Source organism: Gadus macrocephalus, chromosome 12, assembly GCF_031168955.1.
Source record: "Gadus macrocephalus chromosome 12, ASM3116895v1".
Taxonomy (NCBI): Eukaryota; Metazoa; Chordata; class Actinopteri; order Gadiformes; family Gadidae; genus Gadus; species Gadus macrocephalus.
Window position 1 is genome coordinate 10,827,673 of NC_082393.1, and position 25,556 is coordinate 10,853,228.

Here is a 25,556-nt window from a genome sequence, read left to right on the forward strand (position 1 = left end):
TTTAAGTTATTAGTTATTAATGAACCAGTAATCAGAGACTGTAAGTGACAGCAGTTTGGGGTTAGGCATAGACGTGGTTGTGAAGGCAGCAGAACAATAAAACACAAATATATCAATGTAAACAATTATATAAAAGTAATTGTATTCGTTAATACAAATAACAGCAACCTTGATTTCTTTTTTAAAACGTTTGTTGTATATGTGCAGAAATAATATATAATACGTTATATATTAAGTGCAGCAGTAGATAAGTACGAGTTCTAGACTTGCCTGATGGCTACATTGGATCCTAAGTTCTTTATCCAAAAGAGATAAGATGGTAAAGAGTATAACTACATACTTCAGATCACTTACTTGGAGGGAAATATTTCACCATTACTGTGTATATAATAGGTTTTGTTGAAAACCTTGAGTTGGTTGTTTGTGTTAGGCTGTGTGGTTTATGGAAAATACAATACAGAGAGCTCAGGATTTTAACAAGTAATTCTGGAAAAATACCAGGTTCCCTGGTATTCTCAGCTCAGGATTATGTACAAAGTCTTGCTCCATGGCCTTTTTTTGACGAACCAGGATTTGTTCTCGGTAGTTTACAACTGCTTGTAGTAAAGATGAATCAAGGATGGCATACATGTCAGTTTTAGGAATAAACTCGTCACATGAGGGTCTCAATGAGGGTTTTTACATCTTGCACCAATACCCTCACCTCACATATAGCTCCCCAACTTTGCATCTCTATGAATTCTCCTAGAAAATACATGAACAGTCCATGGTTTACTTTTTTATCTTACCAACGACGGCTACGATGTAGTATGGCGACTTGAATGTCTGGTTGGCAAGCTTAGTTTGACAAAAAACCACTCCAGCGAATCTGATCAGTTGACTAGGGATGGTGAAGCCAGTCCGGGCCTCCCACACAGAATCCTTCCCATTGGCATTATACTCCTTTGGTGGAAACTTCTGATGAACGGTTTAAGAAACACACATAAGCATCCTACAATGAAATCTCTGTCACTTGTCATGTCCGGTTCATTAGTTGCACTGATGTATCTCAAATACGACCTCACCAAATAGTATGATTGACTCATAAAATTAGACACTTTATATACAAATATATAGGCAGCTCAAGGATGGCTCGAGGTAGGCAGGGCGTTGACCCAGAAACATAATTATAAGCAGGTTATTCAAAAGTCATTGTCTCTTACAGTATGGAGCGTTACGTTAAGATCCTCCACTGAACCACGGCATGGGATGACCACCGGCTGTCCCTGGCGGATGAACACTACTTCATACTCCTTCTCAGACAGCACAAAGGGCACTTTGTAATCTAGAACCAAAAAACGCAGAAACATGTATTACAATTTATAGCAGAAACAGTGTTGAAAACATTTAGCAGTAGTTACCCCTAATCCCCACTTGCTGGTTGAAAGAAGTCGTACCATGAACAAAGACATAAACAGATGCTGAGGTTTTATCGTCCTCCACCTTCAGGTCTTTGAAGAAGCATCGGTACAGTCCGGTCTCGTTGGCAGTTGCACTAGTGATCACCAGTGTGGAGCAGAATAGCCCTGACCCACTACAGTCCACAACGGAGATTTGACTGCTTGTTAAAGGGGTGGTCCACTTTAGGTTCTGGTGACCTCTGTGAGGCAAGAACAGATAATCAAATGGCGTAAATACAACCGCACACAAACACACAAACTCTCACACACACACACACACACACACACACACACACACACACACACACACACACACACACACACACACACACACACACACACACACACAACGTACACTCTAAAATGTAAGTCAGTTGCATACATGATTCTGATGAGTTTTTGTGACATAATAATGGTGGTGCATTGCAATCACATCACAAAAAAAAGGAATCATGTTATCTCGTAATTATGACATAAATATCTCATAATTATGAGAAAATATCTCATAATTACGAGATCTTTGTCATAATTACGAGATGCTTATCTGATAATGACGCGATCATTATTTCTTTCATAATTACAAGATAATTAGCTCATAATTACGAGATCTTTATGTTATAATTACGAGATGCCATTTCCCATCACCTTTAAGATCCATGAGCGCATTTGAACCTGACAAGTTGATATTTTGACAGCGCATTTGCAGTCTCCGATTAGACAGATGCATGCACATGAATTTTCCAACTTCAAATGGCAGTTTATGGCCTATAATATGACTTAATTCACACATGGAATAGTGTTTTCTTCTACAACTTCAGTGAAGTTGCACAACTTCAGTGAAGTTGTAGACACCAACCCGGTATCACGCGATTTCGTGCTCATGCGCACGAACGTCAATCTATTGAAGCGTGTTCCAGAGCACGATAGTCCGACTTTTTTCGTGCTACACAGAACGAAATGTAAACCAATGCATTCTGAATGGGAGTGTTCTCAGACAATTAACGTGCTCCACAAAACGGTACGAGAGAGAGAGAAAGAGAGAGAGGGAGGGACAGAGAGAGAGAGCGAGAGAGAGGCTTCAGAAAGGGTGTTCTCAGATTGTACAGTGCACCCTAGTTATGTTTATGCCAAAACCACAAATGCTATATATATATATATTGCCTAATTATATATATTGCCTTTATATATATATAGGCTATATATATAATTAGGCTATAATTATATTATTTAGCGTGTAATGAGACAATCTATAGCCAAATGGTCGAAGATGCCCGAGAATCTCCGGAAATATCAGCATGGGAAATCGGCGCATCAGACCCATGTACCTATAAAGAAAGACGTAATCTCAAGCGGGAGAGAACGTTTGCGGTGCTGGTTTGTGTCATGTAAGCACAGGGCTCTCATGTCTCATGCATTCAGCGTGAGACACATGCAATTCAACCCATGCACACGCTAGAAACCTGGGCCCCGTTTCCCGATATCGATGGATCTTCGCTCGTAAGATCATTCTCCCGATGGATCTTTCGAACCAGCGATAATTTCTTTGGAGCGTTTCCCGAAACTCCTCTTAACGTGAACACGCATTCGCTGCACTCACGACGATCGTAGGATTGTACCTGTCCACTGACATGGTGCCGAAACGGGCTATGACGCAGGAATGTCGGAGGAAAATGGGGTTAAAAAGGGTTAAAATATCACCCCATCCAGGCCAACCGCAGAGTAGCCTACGAAAAGAATAGATTGCAATAATATGAATGCTAAAGATATTAAAACACAATTGATTAAGCCTAGGCCGACATATATATCAGTCCTAATCCTGAGCGCACGATCGGGAGGTGGAAGTTGCGCTTTCGATGCCTTCACAAGTCCAGCGGAGGGCTCCAGTTTTCGCCGGCCAAGTCATGCGCTGTGATAAGTGTGACAGCTATGTTGCACAACATTGCAGCTAAGGCTGGGGTAGCTTTGGTTGAACCGGAGGACATTGAGGACGATGACGACGAGGAAGATCGCTGTGAGGACGGCCTCCCTCATAACTACGCGGCTGGTTTTCATGCACGTCGAAGAGTGATTGAGACTTTTTTTTAACCCCCTCCACCCTCCCACATGTCACTAAACATTCCCGTCAACGTGACCAATCCCCACCATATCCCAGCCTTTTGCCTGCTCCTTTGCATTTTTTTTTATATTTTTAGAATTAATAATTTTCTTATTATTTATTTTTTTACATTATTATTGAGTAGCCTATGTCAGTCTGCACAAATCCCCCCCACTTTCTCTCACACATTTTAAGTGCGCTGCCTGCTCAAACATTTCCTGGACTGTCTCTCAAACTAAGAACATAATGGCCCACATTAGGCTCAGACGCACGTGATACACCATTACCAATGTGTTATAATAAAACGCATCCAATACTAGGAATGTCCGCTGGTTACGCCACTGAGGCTATAGTAGACTAACGAGGCTCTTAGCGTCCTACGAGTACCCTGGAGCACTCGTTAGCTACGAGCGTTTTCAAGACGTTCGTTACCAAAGATGCTTTCGGGAAACGGTGTGAAAACTGCACGATGCTCGTACGACCCACTCTGCGATCCACTCAGGCTAAAGATGCTTTCGGGAAACGGGGCCCAGGTCTCACGAAAATACGCGACACTGTCACGTTATTTCATCTATTGAAACGTGATCAGGGACACGTAGGCCTATTTTCTAAATTTTGTATTTCAATTGGAAGTAGGCTATTTGTCGTGTCACTATAAGCACGACTTCCAAACTAAGGTTCTGTCCCGGAGCGTTCTCCCAAATGTCCCTTATGGAGCTCCGTACAGATCATTCATTGTTGAAAATTGTCTGTGATAACTAACAAATGACAGCTTTTGGACACCCGTTTCAACTTAAATTTGTCTGTGATAACTAACAATATGACAGCTTTTGGCCACCCGTTTCTACTTTCACCTTTGATACTGAGAAATTGTGACAATACACGGATATATTGAATGCAGGTGCGCTGCTCTGTAGGCAAACCGCGAAGGAAAAAAGGGTAGCTGCTTCATCTGTTCTTTTTAGAATTGTATGTCTTGATGTTTATTTTATCTAGCCATCTATTCTCTTGTTTTTGGCTATGTGAATGAACGTCTGCGTCGATGCCTTGCAAGTCCAGTGTCGCGAGCGGACGTTGCCATGACATCTAGAAATCATACCGTATTTAATGGGTTGTAGTGAGTGTAACATAATTCACCTACAGTATTTTGTTATGTGTTGTTCTTTCAATTGTGTTAGGCATGTCGTTTACTGTCTTGGTGGTTCAGGGATCGCTGTCCCTTTAAGGATTACGAGCGTCTCATGACGTCAGAGCCCATGCGGGATTTGTTTACTTGCAGCACGTTTTGATTTCCTGTTTCTCTCTTACTAAATAAACGAGTCACACAACTGTGTGCTCAACGTGCGAAATTGTATCTCTCACTTATTGCAATTTCCACAGGGTTATCATTAATATTGATGTGTAGGGGTTGATTATAACTCGTGAATAATACTGTTTCGACCAAGGTCTGGGGGAATACTCGTATTCTGATTGGCTGCAGTGCGTGCATTAACTCCTGATATAGCCCTACAGACAGCTGCTAAGTAGTTCCAGTCAGTGTTTAGATTCTCAGCCCGAGCTCGAGCCCGACGCGGGCCGGGTCGGGCCGATATTTCCCACCACTATACTCGGGCCGGGCCTTTGATCGAGCGTTTTTATTTTTATTTTACCATTGGTTTATTGGCCTAATCTGAGGAGAAATCTATGCCATAAACAGAAATATTATAGGCCTTTATTACACGGGTCTTCTCAATGCCGTGGAACGCTCCGTTCACTTGCATGGGTAGTAGTCCGGTGACTTGTCTACCCCAGCGTCTTCCGTTGCTAAGCGACGTCACCGTCTTTGCGGACAAATAATTTCTCTGCTGATCAACACTACCAATGGCCAAAAGACTTGTATCCCCCCCCCCCTTAAATAAATACTATGGCAGAATTATTATTATTATTATTCTCATTCAACTTGAACATGTGTTTTTACAGTAGAGTGGTGGAGGGATGACATATGTTGGCCAACCCGGAAGTGAGCGTCGCCCTGGATTCCCTCGACAAAAAGCCAACGGGTTTTGCCATTGGATTTTGGATTATTTCAGAAAAATTTGCATCTTTGAAGCACCTCCTTAAAAACTGAAAATAAATAAATAAATAAATAAAAATATCCGTGCTCCAAAGAACGAAATGTAAACCAATGCATTCTGAATGGGAGTGTTTCTCCGATTTTTCCATGCTACACAGAACGAAATGTAAACCCATGCAAATAAAGACTTCATGTTCATAATAAATTAAATATGATTAATCTCCTGAGGGTGTAGGGTGGTTTTCTATTTTTTTCAACGGGGCTGCATCCAGTCACTTGACCGTCATGGTTGCTATGGTGGTTGCTATCGACCGCCCCCTCTAATCCTTACATGGTTCTAAAAACCACGCGGGCAAAGGAGCTGCCGTCAATTGTGTTGTTTTTGTCGTAAACCAGGGTCCGATGGTTTAAAAATAGACAGATATTCCAAGGTATCCTTAAAAGGCAGCTTGGATGTTTTTATTTTCTGCAGTTTAGACTTCTTCTATAACCTATTTTTGAAAGCAAAACACCAAACTCATTGATTTAACGAGGCAGGGTTATTTGAAACAATTTATTAAATAAATATTTGCGAGAGGTCATTCCATCTCCTGAGTTTGCTTCCTATTTATGTCTAGTGTACACCCCTACTGTCCACAAGCATCCTCCCCCCCCTCCCCATATGGATTTGGAGAATTGTTGCCACGTCCCAGTGGTGGAGGTATCATATACATGAAAGAGGGCATTCAATTATACTACAATGATCAATTAGGAGGCCGAAGCCCTAAAGGAAGTGATGCAATAGGTGACTGAGTCGAAAACATTTAAGTAAGCTGTTCCTTGGGGTCTCTTATGTATCAAAGGGGGTCACAAAGGACGCATATACGCTTCAACCTGTGGCTCCAGCCATACAGGAAATGACTCAGCAAGTGCTCCAATCTCGTTGCACCTCACCCAGCGGCTCGCTTGCAAGATTTTGGCCTGAAGTTCTTCCCAGACCTACACCCTAGCCATCCAACATGCATATCTGAGAATCAGGCCTCTCTTTAATAATAACAAAAAGTTATGAGAGAAATACACATGAACTTTTTGTTATCTCATAAGCGGCGTGGTGCCGGCTCCTTTTGACCCCAGACTTCTGGGGGAATAGCTGAATCAATTCATTAGTCAATCAAAAGTATGTAAATATCTTCCCGGTGGCGTAAGAGGGCGAACAAGGTGTCCTTCAACATCTACGCTTCCAGGCGATTGCAACGGTGCCACACATGAGCATATTCGAACATGTTTAATGGTAGTAATTAGCTGTCGAAATTGGAGGCCTTAATCAATAATGAGCAGCCATTGATTTGCTTCCCGATAGAAATTTGTGACAAATGACATGTTATTTAGCATCTACACGTTGAGCTGAGTCCAATGACACCAAGCATGACACTCAGCAAATGGTAACATGTATTTTACATGGTACACCTATGGTCTAGGACATGATCTCGGTGTAGCAAGAGGGCGAGCTTGATCTCATTGGACTCAGCTTAACGTGTAGATGCTAAATAACATGTAATTTGTCAAAAATCTCCATCGGGAAGCAAATCTATAGCTGGTCATTATTGATAAAGGCCTCCAAAATCGACAGCTAATTACTACCCCGAAACATATTCAGATATGATCATGTGTGGCACTGTTGCAATCACCTCGAAACGTAGATGTTAAAGGACACCTTGTTTGCCCCATTACGCCACCGGGAAGATATTTTCATACTTCTAATGGATTGATTCATATTTTAAGGTTCTCGGAGTGAGACTTTGAGCGGCTGCAGAAGAAGTGTTGAGACGAAAGATGATATCAAGACATTTATAGAATATTCCCATTCACATTATGATTCTTCGTCATAACATCAGACCAAATATCCTTCACATTCACCGAGCGAAGATTATGAAAGTCCAGGCCCCCCCTTCCTGCACTCGGGGTCCGACTGGGCCAAGTTTCGGGCAGGAAGGGCCCCCCCTTCCTGCCCTCGGGGTCCGACCGGGCCAAGTTTCGGTGCGGGGGTCCCGGTTAGGCCCTAGAATAAGGTATTCAAATTTCAGGGCGGTAGGACCTTCCTATCTCAAAAACTGTTTTTCCAACACATTCTGAACCATGATGAACCATAAATGTACATAAGACAGAGGTTATATATGATACCTCCACCACTGGGACGTGGCAACAATTCTCCAAATCCATATGGGGAGGGGGGGGGGGGATGCTTGTGGACAGTAGGGGTGTACACCAGACATAAATAGGAAGCGAACTCAGGAGATGGAATGACCTCTCGCAAATATTTATTTAATAAATTGTTTCAAATAACCCTGCCTTGTTAAATCAATGAGTTTGGTGTTTTGCTTTAAAAAATAGGTTATAGAAGAAGTCTAAACTGCAGAAAATAAGAACATCCAAGCTGCCTTTTCAGGATACCTTTTCAGGATACCTTGGAATATCTGTCTTTTTTTAAGCCATCGGACCCTGGTTTGCGACAAAAACAACACAATTGACAGCAGCTCCTTTGCCGCGTGGTTTTTAGAACCATGTAAGGATTAGAGGGGGCGGTCGATAGCAACCACCATAGCAACCATGACGGTCAAGTGACTGGATGCAGCCCCGTTGAAAAAAATAGAATACCGCCCTACACCCTCAGGAGATTAATGATATTTAATTTATTATGAACATGAAGTCTTTATTTGCATGGGTTAACATTTCGTTCTGTGTAGCACAGATATTTTTATTCATTTATTCATTTTCAGTTTTTAAGGAGGTGCTTCAAAGATGCAAATTTTTCTGCAATAATCCAAAATCCAACGGCGAAACCCGTTGGCTTTTTGTCGAGGGAATCCAGGGCAACGCTCACTTCCGGGTTGGCCAACATACGTCATCCCTCCACCTCTCTACTGTAAAAACACATGTTCAAGTTGAATGAGAATAATAATAATAATAATAATAATTCTTCCATAGTCTATATTTAAGGGGGGGATACAAGTATTTTGGCCATTCTTAGTGTTGATCAGCAGAGAAATAATTTGTCCGCAAAGACGGTGACGTCGCTTAGCAACGGAAGACGCTGGGGTAGACAAGTCACCGGACTACTACCCATGCAAGTGAACGGAGCGTTCCACGGCATTGAGAAGACCCGTGTAATAAAGGCCTATAATATTTCCGTTTATGGCATAGATTTCTCCTCAGATTAGGCCAATAAACCAATGGTAAAATAAAAATAAAAACGCTCGATCAAAGGCCCGGCCCGAGTATAGTGGTGGGAAATATCGGCCCGACCCGGCCCGCGTCGGGCTCGGGCAGAGAATCTAAACACTGACTGGAACTACTTAGCAGCTGTCTGTAGGGCTATATCAGGAGTTAATGCACGCACTGCAGCCAATCAGAATACGAGTATTCCCCCAGACCGTGGTCTAAACAATATTATTCACGAGTTATAATCAACCCCTACACATCAATATTAATGATAACCCTGTGGAAATTGCAATAAGTGAGAGATACAATTTCGCACGTTGAGCACACAGTTGTGTGACTCGTTTATTTAGTAAGAGAGAAACAGGAAATCAAAACGTGCTGCAAGTAAACAAATCCCGCATGGGCTCTGACGTCATGAGACGCTCGTAATCCTTAAAGGGACAGCGAACCCTGAACCACCAAGGCAGTAAACGACATGCCTAACACAATTGAAAGAACAACACATAACAAAATACTGTAGGTGAATTATGTTACACTCACTACAACCCATTAAATACGGTATGATTTCTAGATGTCATGGCAACGTCCGCTCGCGACACTGGACTTGCGAGGCATCGACGCGGACGTTCATTCACATAGCCAAAAACAAGAGAATAGATGGCTCGATAAAATAAACATCAAGACATACAATTCTAAAAAGAACAGATGAAGCAGCTACCCTTTTTTCCTTCGCGGTTTGACTACAGAGCAGAGCACCTGTATTTAATATATCCGTGTATTGTCACAATTTCTCAGTATCAAAGGTGAAAGTAGAAACGGGTGGCCAAAAGCTGTCATATTGTTAGTTATCACAGACAATTTTAAGTAGAAACGGGTGGCCAAAAGCTGTCATTTGTTAGTTATCACAGACAATTTTCAACAATGAATGATCTGTACGGAGCTCCATAAGGGACATTTGGGAGAACGCTCCGGGACAGAACCTTAGTTTGGAAGTCGTGCTTATAGTGACACGACAAATAGCCTACTTCCAATTGAAATACAAAATTTAGAAAATAGGCCTACGTGTCCCTGATCACGTTTCAATAGATGAAATAACGTGACAGTGTCACGTATTTTCGTGAGACCAGGTTTCTAGCGTGTGCATGGGTTGAATTGCATGTGTCTCACGCCGAATGCATGAGACTTGAGAGCCCTGTACTTACGTGACACAAACCAGCACCGCAAACGTTCTCTCCCGCTTGAGATGACGTCTTTCTTTATAGGTTCATGGGTCTGATGCGCAGATTTCCCATGATGATATTTCCGGAGATTCTCGGGCATCTTCGACAATTTGGCTATAGATTGTCTCATTACACGCTAAATAGTATAATTATAGCCTAATTATATATATAGCCTATATATATATATATATATAGGCAATATATATAATTAGGCAATATATATATATATATATATATATATATATATAGCATTTGTGGTTTTGGCATAAACATAACTAGGGTGCACTGTACTATCTGAGAACACCCTTTCTGAAGCCTCTCTCTCGCTCTCTCTTTATCTCGTACCGTTTTGTGGAGCACGTTAATTGTCTGAGAACACTCCCATTCAGAATGCATTGGTTTACATTTCGTTCTGTGTAGCACGAAAAAAGTCGGACTATCGTGCTCTGGAACACGCTTCAATAGATTAACGTTCGTGCGCATGAGCACGAAATCGCGTGATACCGGGTTGTAGACACACATATGATTTACGGTCCTTCGGCCGTAATGGTGGGTCTATTTAATGATATGTGGCAATACATTAACAAACATCGTTTCTCACCATTATTGTTTACATTATCGTTATCAACAATGTGTTCATAATATGCATGTGTCCCCCGTTACTACATTGCCATGGACTTTTATGCGTTACGTGTTTAGTTTGCGTGTGTTTAAACAGATTGGTACACACACGCGCCAAGCATCACCCGCATTCATTCATTATTTTAAAGATCCCATGCCATGCTATTTTATGGATGCTTTAATATGGGTATTAGTGGGCCACAAACACAGTATTCAAAGACGTCCCCGAAATTCAGCCGTGGTGCAGAGTTACAGCCACTCCGAACCAGTCGCACATTGAGCTTCCCCCAAACGCGCTGTTTCGGTGGGCGTGTCAAGGCAGGTCAAGGAGGGGGGTGGGGGTGTGGCCCTGAGCAGCTTGTAGCCACAGTACCATGCGCTCTGGTTACGGTGGGCGTGTCAAGGCAGGTCAAGGAGGGGGGTGGGGGTGTGGCCCTGAGCAGCTTGTAGCCACAGTACCATGCGCTGTTTACGGTGGATGTATCGCAATGGCTCGTAGAAACCCACATAGGCGTCGATTACGGGGGGGACGGGGGGGACATGTCCCCCCCACTATTTGAAATACGAATTTTGTCCCCACCAGTTTTAAAAATGTGCAAACCGAAAAAATCCCCACATACTCAACCAAAATCGTCAAGTCTAAAATCATGCGATAGGCGCGCTCGAAGACATAATTTATTAGATAGGCCTACCTAATAAACCGTTGGCACACACAAGACCGGTGTTACACCGAATTCTGCGACCCGTCGAAATGTGTGACCCCAGAGGGCGCTGTTGCACATTTTCTGCAACATGCACGAGTTTGAAGCTAGACTCGGAATGGGTACATTCGTTTTGTGACACCGGGCAATGCTTTCCTTCTTGAAAGCGTCTTACTGACTGTAGCGTCTTATGGGGAAAGAAGCAACGGTGATTGTCCGTACTAAACACCTTATCCATTCTATGGGTCTGTGAAATGCAAATGAAATCAAATGTAGCCTATTTATTAAGCACATTTTATGTTTTTGTTATAATGCCCACCGTTTTTATTTGTATGCCCACCGTTATTATTATTTTTTACTGCCGTTTATGAAATAAATATGAACTAATGCCAAAATTATTCATGTCTGCGATCATCAGAGTCCACAAGCAACGTAGGTCGCAATCAACGATGCCACAATCAATCTAGCGCACCGTCGAATTCTGCGCCCACACTGTAAATGCAGGAAAAATGAGGCAAACCCCAACCAAATGTTTTCAGGTCATTTGTCGTCCTCATATCTGTATTTGGACAAAATTATTCATGTCTGCGATCATCACAGAGTCCACAAGCAGCAGGTCGCAATCCCCGATGGGTCACAATTCATGACAGCAGACCGTCGAAATCTGGGACCACACTGTAAATGCGGGGAAAATGAGTCAAACCCCAACCAAATGTTTTCAGGTCATTTGTCGTCCTCATATCTGTATGTGCACACAATTATTCATGTCTGTGATCATCACAGAGTCCACAAGCAGCAGGTCGCAATCCCCGATGGGTCACAATTCATGACAGCAGACCGTCGAAATCTGCGACCACACTGTAAATGCGGGGAAAATGAGTCAAACCCCAACCAAATGTTTTCAGGTCATTTGTCGTCCTCATATCTGAATGTGCACACAATTATTCATGTCTGCGATCATCACAGAGTCCACAAGCAGCAGGTCGCAATCCCCGATGGGTCACAATTCATGACAGCAGACCGTCGAAATCTGCGACCACACTGTAAATGCAGGGAAAATGAGTCAAACCCCAACCAAATGTTTTCAGGTCATTTGTCGTCGTCATATCTGTATGTGTGCACAATTATTCATGTCTGCGATCATCACAGAGTCCACAAGCAGCAGGTCGCAATCCACGATGGGTCACTTAACCTACCTGCTTCATCATGTAAACAAGTATGACGTTGGATGTGTCTGATTGGATCCAATTTGAATTCCGTGAATATAAACAGATTGACAACCGTTATCAGAAAGTTAACCACCACAACGTAGACTTTATTAGCAGCAGTTTCAAGACAAGTTTCAACACTTTATGAGCAGCAGTTTCACACTGAAGGCATGATGCCACCATAGGTTTGTAGAGAACTATATACAATATGCACACTGAAGGTATGATGCCACCATAGGTTTGCAGAGAACTACATACAATATGCACACTGAAGGCATGATGCCACCATAGGTTTGCAGAGAACTACATACAATATGCACACTGAAGGCATGATGCCACCATAGGTTTGCAGAGAACTATATACAATATGCACACTTGAAAGGGGTGGGGTGGTGGTGGGGGTTGTGAGGGCCGCTGAAACCCCAGCATTTACAGTGTGGTCGCAGATTTCGACGGTCTGCTGTCATGAATTGTGACCCATCGGGGATTGCGACCTGCTGCTTGTGGACTCTGTGATGATCGCAGACATGAATAATTGTGGGCACATACAGATATGAGGACGACAAATGACCTGAAAACATTTGGTTAAGGTTTGACTCATTTTCCCCGCATTTGTGTGGTCGCAGATTTCGACGGTCTGCTGTCATGAATTGTGACCCATCGGGGATTGCGACCTGCTGCTTGTGGACTCTGTGATGATCGCAGGCATGAATAATTGTGGGCACATACAGATATGAGGACGACAAATGACCTGAAAACTATGGCGACACATTAGTGCCATAATTCACTAATGTGATAAAAGATGCATTCGGGCGTATGATATTATTCCACACGCGTAGATATTAACTGCGAGCGCGCAAATGATCTCTGCGTGCGCGCAAATTACCTCTGCGCGCGCAAAACAGCCTCTCGCGAGCGCAAATGACCTCAGCGCGCGCAAAACAGCCTCTCGCACGTAACAGCCTCTTGCGAAAGATGTTTTTACGCTCGCTCGAATTTAATTTTGGCACTATGGGGGAGGAAACCAAGGCAGGGCAGGCTTTCTTATGATTGGCCGTTTCTGAAGCGCGATATTTGATTGACAGCCCTCCTCAGCCTTCCTCTCATTCAATTCTGAATTGTACAGTAAATGGCTGAAACGATAGTTACGTATTGTAACTCTAGATTCTATGAGTATAGGCACAGCCTTTTAAGGCTATCGCTATTGGGTTATCCCTAGGCGTGAGCCGTAGCACTGAAAAATGTGTAATCCCCGACCACCAACAGCGTGGGCCTCAATTACGTCCGCGTGCGGCGTGCCTCAACGACGTCTGCCTTTCGCAGATATAGTCGGGCGCCGGCAGACGTTCTGCTCCCAATAAACAGCTTTTCTTCAGCTATTTAAAGGACAATGAGGCCGACACTTAAAAGGCTGCGCCTATACTCATAGAATCTGGAGTTACAATACGTAACTATCGTTTCAGCCATTTACTGTACAATTCAGAATTGAATGAGAGGAGGGCTGTCAATCAAATATCGCGCTTCAGAAACGGCCAATCATAGGAAAGCCCGCCCTGCCTTGGTTCCCTCCCCCATAGTGCCAAAATTAAATTCGAGCGAGCGTAAAAACATCTTTCGCGAGAGGCTGTTACGCGCGAGAGGCTGTTTTGCGCGCGCTGAGGTAATTTGCGCGCGCGAGAGGCTGTTTTGCGCGCGCAGAGGTAATTTGCGCGCGCGCAGAGATCATATGCGCGCTCGCAGTTAATATCTACGCGTGGGGAATAATATAATACGCCCGAATGCATCTTTTATCACATTAGTGAATTATGGCACTAATGTGTCGCCATAGAAAACATTTGGTTAAGGTTTGACTCATTTTCCCCGCATTTGTGTGGTCGCAGATTTCGACGGTCTGCTGTCATGAATTGTGACCCATCGGGGATTGCGACCTGCTGCTTGTGGACTCTGTGATGATCGCAGACATGAATAATTGTGGGCACATACAGATATGAGGACGACAAATGACCTGAAAACATTTGGTTGGGGTTTGACTAATTTTCCCCGCATTTGTGTGGTCGCAGATTTCGACGGTCTGCTGTCATGAATTGTGACCCATCGGGGATTGCGACCTGCTGCTTGTGGACTCTGTGATGATCGCAGACATGAATAATTGTGTGCACATACAGATATGAGGACGACAAATGACCTGAAAACATTTGGTTGGGGTTTGACTCATTTTCCCCGCATTTACAGTGGTCGCAGATTTCGACGGTCTGCTGTCATGAATTGTGACCCATCGGGGATTGCGACCTGCTGCTTGTGGACTGTGTGATGATCGCAGACATGAATAATTGTGTCCAAATACAGATATGAGGACGACAAATGACCTGAAAACATTTGGTTGGGGTTTGACAAATTTTCCCCGCATTTGTGTGGTCGCAGATTTCGACGGTCTGCTGTCATGAATTGTGACCCATCGGGGATTGCGACCTGCTGCTTGTGGACTCTGTGATGATCGCAGACATGAATAATTGTGTGCACATACAGATATGAGGACGACAAATTACCTGAAAACATTTGGTTGGGGTTTGACTCATTTTCCCCGCATTTACAGTGGTCGCAGATTTCGACGGTCTGCTGTCATGAATTGTGACCCATCGGGGATTGCGACCTGCTGCTTGTGGACTCTGTGATGATCGCAGACATGAATAATTGTGTGCACATACAGATATGAGGACGACAAATGACCTGAAAACATTTGGTTGGGGTTTGCCTCATTTTTCCTGCATTTACAGTGTGGTCGCAGATTTCGACGGTCTGCTGTCATGAATTGTGACCCATCGGGGATTGCGACCTGCTGCTTGTGGACTCTGTAATGATTGCAGACATGAATAATTGTGTCCAAATACAGATATGAGGACGACAAATGACCTGAAAACATTTGGTTGGGGTTTGCCTCATTTTTCCTGCATTTACAGTGTGGGTGCAGAATTCGACGGTGCGCTAGATTGATTGTGGCATCGTTGATTGCGAACTGCGTTGCTTGTGGACTCTGTGATGATCGCAGACATGAATAATTGTGGCATTAGTTCATATTTATTTCATAAACGGCAGTAAAAAATAATAATAACGGTGGGCATACAAATAAAAACGGTGGGCATTACAACAAAAACATAAAATGTGCGTAATAAATAGGCTACATTTGATTTCATTTGCATTTCACAGACCCATAGAATGGATAAGGTGTTTAGTACGGTCAATCACCGTTCTTTCCCCATAAGACGCTACAGTCAGTAAGACGCTTTCGAGAAAGAAAGCATTGCCCGGTGTCACAAAACGAATGTACCCATTCCGAGTCTAGCTTCAAACTCGTGCATGTTGCAGAAAATGTGCAACAGCGCCCTCTGGGGTCACACATTTCGACGGGTCGCAGAATTCGGTGTAACACCGGAACCCATAGCAACGCCGGTAAACAAACCCTGACTCCCGAGAAGCCTTCCTTGTTATTTGGATAACCGTTCTGCTGTTGGTGTGATGGCGCATAACACGTCGGACTCTCGTCTCTGGTATTTCTACAACGAGACTCGTAGTGGGGGTTATCTCAGCCATGGTTGAGAATGAATTGGGGGAAAGGAACTTTGGCTTTGACTCCCTGAAGTACATGAACCACGACATGGAGGAGAAGGGGATTGTTGGCCGCGAATGTATCCCGCTTGAGCCCTGCTTCCCGCCGCCTCGGCAGCGGTCAGCGCTAATCACCGCCTCCTGAAGCCGAGGCGGTGGTCCATCGGCAGCGAGGCTCCGGCGGGAGACGACCGCGGTCAACAATCCCTTTCTCCTCCATGTCGTGGTTCATGCCTACTTCAGGGAGTCAAAGCCAAAGTTCCTTTCCCCCAATTCATTCTCAACCATGGCTGAGATAACCCCCACTACGAGTCTCGTTGTAGAAATACCAGAGACGAGAGTCCGACGTGTTATGCGCCATCACACCAACAGCAGAACGGTTATCCAAATAACAAGGAAGTGTACAACACTTGCGTTACAGTCCTGGAGCTCTATATCTAAATAATATCATATAATACATAGATATCTATATCAAATAATACATATTATCACGGCCAAAAGCTGTGTGCACGTCCAGACGATATAATGAATCACAAAGGACTTCGTCGGGTTCTCCGACGTCTCTGGTTCTTCCACTTCCACATCAATCTGTAGTAGACAGAACCGCGCGCTGCCTGCTGCCGGCGCGAGGCACCACCGCCAGGCTGCCCGCTGCCGGGCGGTGGTGCTTCGCGGCGGTGGTGCCTCGCGGCAACCGGCGGCAGGCAGCATGTCGCAGTTCATGTACTTCGATGTCGTTCTGCCATTGCATTCAAAATTCTGTAACTAGTCTGTTACTACGAACTAAGCAACTACCGTACACGTATTAGCATTTAGCACTAGCTCAATCACGACTCCTTCAGAATTCTTGTGGGTGGTTACGAACCAACCAAGTGGGCAGGGCCATGAATAATAGTTTGACAACGCTACGTCACAGTGTCACCTTATCCAGATCGGCTCATTTCTTCTGCTTTTTTCCTTTCATTGCCTATTGCATTCAGCAGACAAACTGCATAGATTTCAAACTTACCACAGCTCACAAACTTATTCAGACCTATGTTATTTAACAAACAATAGGAAAAATGTGATTTTAATGGCATGGGCTCTTTAAACACTCACTCGCAGTAAAACGATGTTTTCTCACGATCAAATACTCATCACTCCTAAAAGTTATAGGCTTTTAGACGATGTATGTGTCAAGAAAACGTGTGTTTGCAGTAAGGTGTGTGCAGAATGATGCATTGTTTTAATAGTAGCCTACAACTTCTTACTGCTGTATCAGCTATTCTTTCCCAAATAACGTTATAATTTACCCCAAAACGAGATTTTGTTTTGGAAGGCTTGGATATAGCCTACTTTGCTTTAATTTATTGTTATTATTATTATTATTATAATATTATTATTATGGCATAGCTTACTACGGTGTTCATTCAAGCAGCCCCTAAGGAAAAAAAATGTTTCCACAATCCACATCTTCAACATAATATTTCAATTAGGCTAATCGTTTGCATGTTTGTGCTGTGTATAGCCTACTGGTAGGGTGCACTCACACCAGGCCTTCTGGCCGTGGCCGTGGCCGTTTTCACACCTAACCGTGCTAAAATCTGCCAGTGTGAGTGTGGCCAGTCTGGCCAGGCCAGGCCAACTTGGCCACTTGGGAGAGTTGTGCTGCTACGGTACGGGCCGCCACTGTACAGATGCTAATGAGCCGACACGCATGGCTACGCAACCTGAGCTGGATGACGTATAGACCATGCAAATGCTTTTTGATCTGTAGCCACAAGGCGCGTTAGGCGCGTTGAACCATTTATGTGACAAACAATGATCAAGCGTCAAATTAGGCGCGTTACATGCGTTATCCAACGCGAGTAATGGTACGGCCACACCAAACGCGTTACTCGCGTTGGATGGAGCGTTCCCTCTTCATCATAACTATCAAACCAAACATCCTTCACATTCACCGAGTATACATTATGAAAGTAAAATGCACATTTCTCGCTAAAAAAGTTTACATAAACGCATTTAATGGCGTAACTATGTTACTATTTCCAGAATAAAGAAAGATGTCCGCCTTATGCTTCTGTGCAAGCGTCACTACTCTCTGCCAGTGACGTCCGGTCAAGCTCCAAGCTGATTGGCTATCGCGGCTAAGCATCATGCGTTGGAGCGTTGAAAGTTAAATTTTTTGAACTCCGGGCGTTGGTGCGTTGGGCGCGTTACTGCGTTTACGTGCGTAATTACGTGCATCTGCCGCGACTAACGCCCCTAATGCTACGGCCACATCAAACGCGTTACTCGTGCTGGATAACGCATGTAACGTGCCTAACTAACAAAAAAAAGTTCAACGCGCCTGCGTTGGGCGCGTTACTGCGTTTACGTGCGTAATTACGTGCGTCTGCCGCGTCTAACACCCCTAACGCACCTATACGCACCTATACCAATGTTTCCCTATGCAAAAATGCCGATTTACGACGCCCCAAACGCGAGTAACGCGGTTGGTGTGGCCGTACCTTAATGCTACGGCCACACCAAACGCGTTACTCGCGTTGGATAACGCGTGTAGCGTGCCTAACTTGACGCTTGATCATTGTGTGTCACAAAAATGGCTCAACGCGCCTAACGCGCCTGTGGCTGCGCTGGATTTAGGAGTCCGAGGTAGGAAACCCAAAACGCCGCCGTGTTTGTGTGCATGATAGAGTTTAGATCGGGTTAAATTAAATAATCTCGGATATAAATAACAATAATCGGGTTAAATAATTTCACATGGTGTGTCTGGTGTGTTTCCAGCATTCATAGTGTTGATCAGCAGAGATATAGTCCGCCAAGACGTTGAGGTTGCTTAGCAACCAGAGACGCTGTCCATGCAAGTGAATGGAGCGTTCCCTCTTTGTCATAACTATCAAACCAAACATCCTTCACATTCACAGAGCGAACATTATGAAAGTAAAATGCACATTTCTCGCTAAAAATGTTTACATAAACGCATTTAATGGCGTAACTGTGTTACTATTTCCACCCAGAATAAAGAAAGATGTCGTCAATGTGGGTCAGATGTCGGGTCAAGCTCCACGCTGATTGGCTATCGCGGCTAAGCATCACGTGTTGGAGCGTTGAAAGTTCAATTTTTTGAACTCCGGGCGTTGGTGCGTTGGGCGCGTAACGCCTCGTGCCCACTACCTCTGTCCGTTGACTGATCCCCATTGACTTTGAATGGGGACGGACGCGCAATGCATTGTGGATCCGTCCGTTCCGTTGGAGCCTTCGGCTCCGTCAGAAAGTTGAAAAATGTTCAACTTTTCGGCAGCGACGGATCCATCATCCAATCAGATCGCTGTACGGTTGCGGATTGACGCCCCGCCCTCATGGGTAAAATCCTCAGTTTGTCGATACTCATGCTAATGATCATGTGTTTTCCCCGCGTGTGATTTGTTGACCATTATGTTAATTTTGATGTGCCTGTCCCCGGACGTGATTGGCTGCTGCATCGGAGGGCCGAGGATCCGGGAGGATAAAGCACGGGCGAGCTCAACATTCACGGCAGCTGGCCTTGGATATGCAGCTTGCCATATTGGGTCTTCGAATGGTTATTTGTTGGTTGATCGAGGTTCTTGTTAATTGCTACACGGGAACTGGGCCAGAGTTTTGTTAGAGGTTATCGAACACCGACTCGCAGCTATACTTTTGTTAAAAACACTAGACGCAGGGGTGCTGTTCCACTCATGTATTTTGGGAGCTCTTGGTTATATTCATTTCTTTGATTTGGACAACACCCAATGGTCCTTTTCCTTTTGTAGTTTTGCCTCCTCTGTTTGTGTTAAATTGATTATCCCATGCTCTGGGCTAAATAAACAACTTCCAGTTAACCAAAGACATCTGGTTTTATGTTGCCACCCCTTCCCCTAGCGGGGGACGTAACAATCGCGTATGCAAATTTAAGCACTGTGACGCGACTCGGGCTCTGACGATACTGGAAAGCGGGAAAGCGGGTCATCTTGCATCGCAATAAGCAGGAAGAAGCGGGAAGAACCCGGCGAAGCGATTTGATTGGCTGACGGATGCCTCTGCAAAGACTACTCCCCCATCCGTCAGCCACGCCTTCCCACGTCCGTTGACTGACGGTGCAGTGGGCATGTAGGGTTACTGCGTTTACATGCGTCTGCCGATTTTCGACGCCCCAAATGCGAGTAACGCGGTTGGTGTGGCCGTACCGCGACTCTTCAACGCGTATAACGCGTCTACGCGCCTGTATCAATGGTTCCCTATGCAAAAATGCAGATTTTCGATGACCCAAACGCGAGTAACGAGGTTGGTGTGGCCGTACCTTAACGCGTTTGGTGTGGCCGTACCGGGTCCCTACACATAAAACGAAGAATCAACAGTTTAGGGAGTTTATTAAAAAAAGACTGTTTTTCTGTTTCGATTTTAGCAGAGTCATAGAACATGCTTTTTAAGTTGTGTGATAAAAGAAAAACAATGCAATCGTACTATTATCGCGTGTATGTTACATATACATTAATATAATGATCATATGTTATCTCATTCTTATTACTGAAACCTATTTAGTTTGTCTTTGTGTATTGAAAATAAATTACAATAAATAATGGCCTAACTGAATTCACTTAAAAGTTACTTAAAAGTCTTCAGTAACCAACAAATTCATAATTTATTTTATTTTGCTTTACAAGGAAACCGAGGAGACTAATGCAGGCCTTGAAGGCAAGTGATGAAGATTGCCATCAGCGCTGACCGGTCTACCCGAGGATCTGACAGCAAGATGGCAAACACCTTGGTCAAGGGAACCAAATTCCTGGTTGGAATATTTATGCTCTGAATCTGACCTATTGCAAGGAACTTGAATTTACATTTTAAGTAGGCTGTTCCTTGACCTTAAAGATGAACTGAACTGAAATAATCAACATTGATAATGTCTTAGTTATGACCATTATAAAAAATATATTTAAAAAATCAATATAGGCAACAAAAGGAAATGCGTCTTTTAGTATTAGAGCGGACTAGGTCGTTGCTGCAGACACGCAAACGTCTTCTACACACGATTTTAAAATGGCTGGTTACGCGTTTGAGCCTGTGAGGGACATGCCTGTGTCTGACTGCCAGACGGTGGAGAGGGATCAATTTCAGGCTCCCGCTCCACCTTCGGATCGTGTGGGTGTGACTGGTGTGCGTGTGGGTGCTGCCGGAGCATGGACACTGCCATTAAATCGGTCTGCTGCCGAGAGGTCCCGGTCAACCTTGACCATCTAATGGTGGGATTAGGTTGCATAACCATGCATAGGGCATTTCGAATGCTGTGCGGCAAGAGAGAGGTTTTGGAAGTGGCCATGCTCTCTCTAAGGGACGTCCGAGCGGAGACACTGGAGCGCCCCATAAATAGCAACCAAGTAACAAGGCGAAAACGATCATCCCCCTCCGTTTTCCTTTGATGCATTACAGGAATATCTCCGTAAAGACGGACTCATTGCGGAAACGCAATGAGCTGTACAAACGCTGTAGTACCTACATATTCAAGGAGCTGGTTCTCCACAAAAAAAAGTGGAGCGCATCAAGCCTGCGCACATCCAGCCTGCGCGCTGTATAAAAACATTCAAGTCGAGGAGGATATAGTAGTTGTTTAACCTTTTAGATTGAGTAGAAATACTTTTTAATTTATAGTTAGTAATTAAATTGACCAAGGGGCTGTATTTAAAGCTACAAAAATAATACAAAAAAAACTAACTTTCAACCCAACTTCAGGCGTCCACACGAATCCTAGGTCTGGTTTTATTTGAAACCACCCTGGGACCATGGACCTATTAAAGAACATGGTTTATTATCTGCCCAATAACATGGTTATTAAAGTCATGGTTTCACAAATAAAAAAATCGACTCCGGGTGGACGGGACCTGAAAGACATTTTAGATGCACTTTGGGAAATACACCCGCGGATGAGCATAGATGCGAGGCGGAATCACGAGTGTCACGTTTACTTTAGGTGGATGTTGGAGGTTTCCTTTCTGGTGGATGTTGATGGATATTGCACAGATGGATATTGCACAGATACCAGTGTTTCCCACAGACCAAGGACCAATGTGTGGTGCGGTGGGGCGGCGGCGCACTCACTGACGTCTGTGACGCGGCAACGCGGCCGTCAGTGAGTGTGCATGGAACTCCGCGTTTACATGCGGACACATCTGATTTGCATAGATGTGGAAGAACAGCTCAATCGGAATAGAAAAGTATCATATATATACGCCTCAATCGGTTTGGAATAGAATTCTATGCGGAATAGAATAGGTGGTGTAGTCCGCTATAAATACTTATTCCGATTAGTTTGGGGTTTAACTTGGAGCAGCTGCAGTAGTTCGCAATTGGTCCACTCCCACTCCAATAAATAAATAAATAAAAAGACAGAATCAATTCGTGGCGCTCGATGTTGATTCTGTGGCGCCGCGCCACACAATGGTCTATGTATGGGAAACACTGGATACATCTTATGAAACTACTTCTTCGGGTTGAACTCCCTCTGCATCAGCAATCGGCTAGTCGGCAAACATCAGGGTGAGTAGAAAGGGACATTTGTGGAACTTCTGTTTACAGACCCGCTGTGGTTTAATTAGCAGCTTGGAAACATAGATCTGTGATATCGTCGGAGTAATAGTTCATACACTTTATGGTCGGAGTGCTAGCTTGTGGAGATTGACATGACAGGGGCTATCGGAGGGTTATTAAATTTTAAGGCTGCCAGCCATGTATTGAGGGCGGGTTTCCTATTCAAAGCTAGCCTGTGGAAATGTATGATAACCCCAGCTGCCTTGGCCCTATATAATTCATTACTGCAACCAGGGGCAATGCAATAAGATGATCCTCCTGTGGTTGTTTGCTTTTCTGTAGCAATTTCAGCGAGCCTCAGAGGCTGACTCATTACCTGCTATGGGTGCCACAGAGTAGGAGCTATGTTACCATGCCAATGACGTAGCTGAGCGTTGAAATCCAACATGGCGGCGCCCTGTAACACTTTCACCGTACAATTGAATCCCTTTTAGCGAGTTCAGCCATTTTTTGTTATTGTACCAATGAGAAGTCAGAAAATACATCTGTTATATCAACTAAACTTCAAATTTCAGTGCAGTTAATCTTTAATGGACTGAAAGCCAATGCAAAAGTAATGAGTCTCAAGAACAGTATTTTCTGAACATTCCACTTCACTGTTTCACAGCACACGATTCACTGCACCATCAGAATTTATTAAGCAAGCCTTTGGGTTAAAGTGTTTCCTATTGTTACAAATACCGTCTGCTACGTATGTATCTTAGGGGTTTATTGCAAATCGGATCGTATTTTTGATACTCAGTTCCTTCAGGAAAATTTATCACAAAGGTCTTTATTATATAGAAAAAATATCTATTAAAGTTATTCTTCAAGGACCTTGAAGATACTTGAAGGACCTTAAGGCTTAACTATGATTTGATGGCATAATTGAGTATGCTTACTGCTTAATGGGCAACATGGCCAAATTGTTTATTTATAATGTGTGGGGCATTATAAATAAACATCCAGGCACGCATTTACCCAGGCACACATACACACATTCATTTATGGATGATCGATAATGGATGATTGATGATGGAATTGTAGTAAAGTATTGCAATTAAAAATATTTCGACCTATACCTGCAGGTGAGCTCCAGATGGTCCGATTTGTTCATCTTTTGGATCCCAGTGGGGCTCAGTATTGGGGGCTCGGGCATGAAGCGCAGTTCTAAAGCTGAAAGAATCGATTAGAATGTAGCAGAATTAACACAATGATCCAAATCCTGTTATTCAACAACATTCCCATGGACATACAAAGCCCTTTTACCTTCCCTTTGTCACTGTTGCTGCTATTTAACAAACTACAAAGTCTCCCAGGAATAAAAAAAGCTAATCCGCAAGCCAATCAATTTATTGTTTTTTTCTGATCCAAAGATCTAATGAGCTTTTGTTTTTCAAACAGGCATGCAGTGCTGACTGATGGCATTTTACTGTAATGTAACAATCTGCCTACGTGTGCATCAAAAAGACAATTCAAGGTCTATCACAAAATGATCCAAAGATGGGAGGATATGGTTTTGAAAAAGAAATGCTGCTCTGGGCTGGGTGTTATTTAAATGGTGGTCCAATTTTTTTGTTCCACAGCCGCAGCAAATGGTGGAGCTGTGTCAAAACAGGAAGCCATGTGAGATGGGAAGGGTCAAGCTGCTGAATAGTCCAGCACTATGGAGAATAGGTGGGGTTCCTGTTCCAGAGGATACAAGCCCAGAACCCACCCATTCCACCCTTTCCCCTTGAAAAGCTTCAGAGGATATACCATCTTTGGAAAATAGTTATTGCCATGTTGATCAATCAAGTGGTCAATAATATTAATTTTTACCATTGCCTAAATTGTGATCCCTTGATGGATATTTCTCAGTGAATACAGAAATGTAACCATTGTGAGACTATAGTCCAATATTACATCATAACTGTTGATTGACAAAACAATGGACAATGCTTTTTCAAGTGAGCGACCGATCTCATCCTGTTTCATTAATGGTGATAACATCATTAAATCCAATACACAATAATGCATCGTGTTCGCAATCCTTTACTTGAGATTATTAAGGTTTATTAAGCTTTCTAAATTAAAAAAACAATGACTAATGTTATGTTTACATTAAAAGGGCTATATGGGAATATAGCCAGAAAATATACATGCATTTCACATAGGCTACCATCATTACAGACAATAGCCTATATATTATAGCATACTGCTAGGTCAATTACATTCAAATTCAAAAGTCTATTAACATATTTTTTCTATCTTCATTGTTTTGGCAGTTATTTGGTACAATCTGTTTGAATCACTTACCAATGGCAACGGTAATCTCCAAAATAATGCCAAGGAATGAGATAATGGAGAGCGTCTGAGCCATCATCCGAAAAAATGAATAGAACATCACCATACCAATCATCAATAACTTCAGGGCTATGGGAACTTTACACGTAGGTACATCATTTGTAAGTAGAAAATCGGTGACGCAATATTGCCTTCAGTGAAAAGTCCATGAATGTAAACCTCGTCGACAAATCATGGGTGCATCATCGAGATAACGTTTCGCAAGTTTAACAGCAATGTCACCGGTCTGACTTTCCACTCCTGTCCCCATGGAACTCGAAGTGCTGCTGATTAAAGGGAGGAACGCGCAGCGCGGTGGAAACGCAGGGCGGAGAATACGTGGAACCTCAAAGGGAGGAGCGTCACGACTGCAAACTGCCTTATTGGACCGCTGAGTAATTTAAGGCCAATGGGTAAAAAATAATTAAATGTTTGAGGGTTAAAGGCTCCCAGTGCAACTTTCGAGGCTTAAAAATAAGTCTAGTCTTTTTTACACGTAGTAAGTTTCAATAACTCCATACCATTACAT

At 43.6% G+C, this 25,556-nt stretch overlaps 1 protein-coding gene across 3 annotated transcripts in view; it reads right to left on the reverse strand.

The window, feature by feature from the left end:
• Positions 1 to 25,330, reverse strand: part of kdr (kinase insert domain receptor (a type III receptor tyrosine kinase)) — a 44,294-nt gene extending 18,964 nt beyond the window's left edge. Inside the window, exons 1-5 of one of the 3 annotated variants that reach the window (XM_060066519.1) lie at positions 25,001 to 25,329; positions 23,785 to 23,878; positions 1,437 to 1,639; positions 1,203 to 1,324; positions 789 to 954 (exon numbers count right to left, since the gene is read on the reverse strand). In XM_060066519.1, coding sequence (XP_059922502.1) covers positions 789 to 954; positions 1,203 to 1,324; positions 1,437 to 1,639; positions 23,785 to 23,878; positions 25,001 to 25,103 — 688 coding nt within the window. In that variant the 5' untranslated portion in view covers positions 25,104 to 25,329. Of the gene's footprint in view, positions 1 to 788; positions 958 to 1,202; positions 1,325 to 1,436; positions 1,640 to 23,784; positions 23,879 to 25,000 lie in introns of all 3 variants that reach the window. The other 2 variants (XM_060066518.1, XM_060066520.1) reach the window with 2 other exon arrangements.
• Between the last annotated feature and the right edge of the window lie 226 nt (positions 25,331 to 25,556).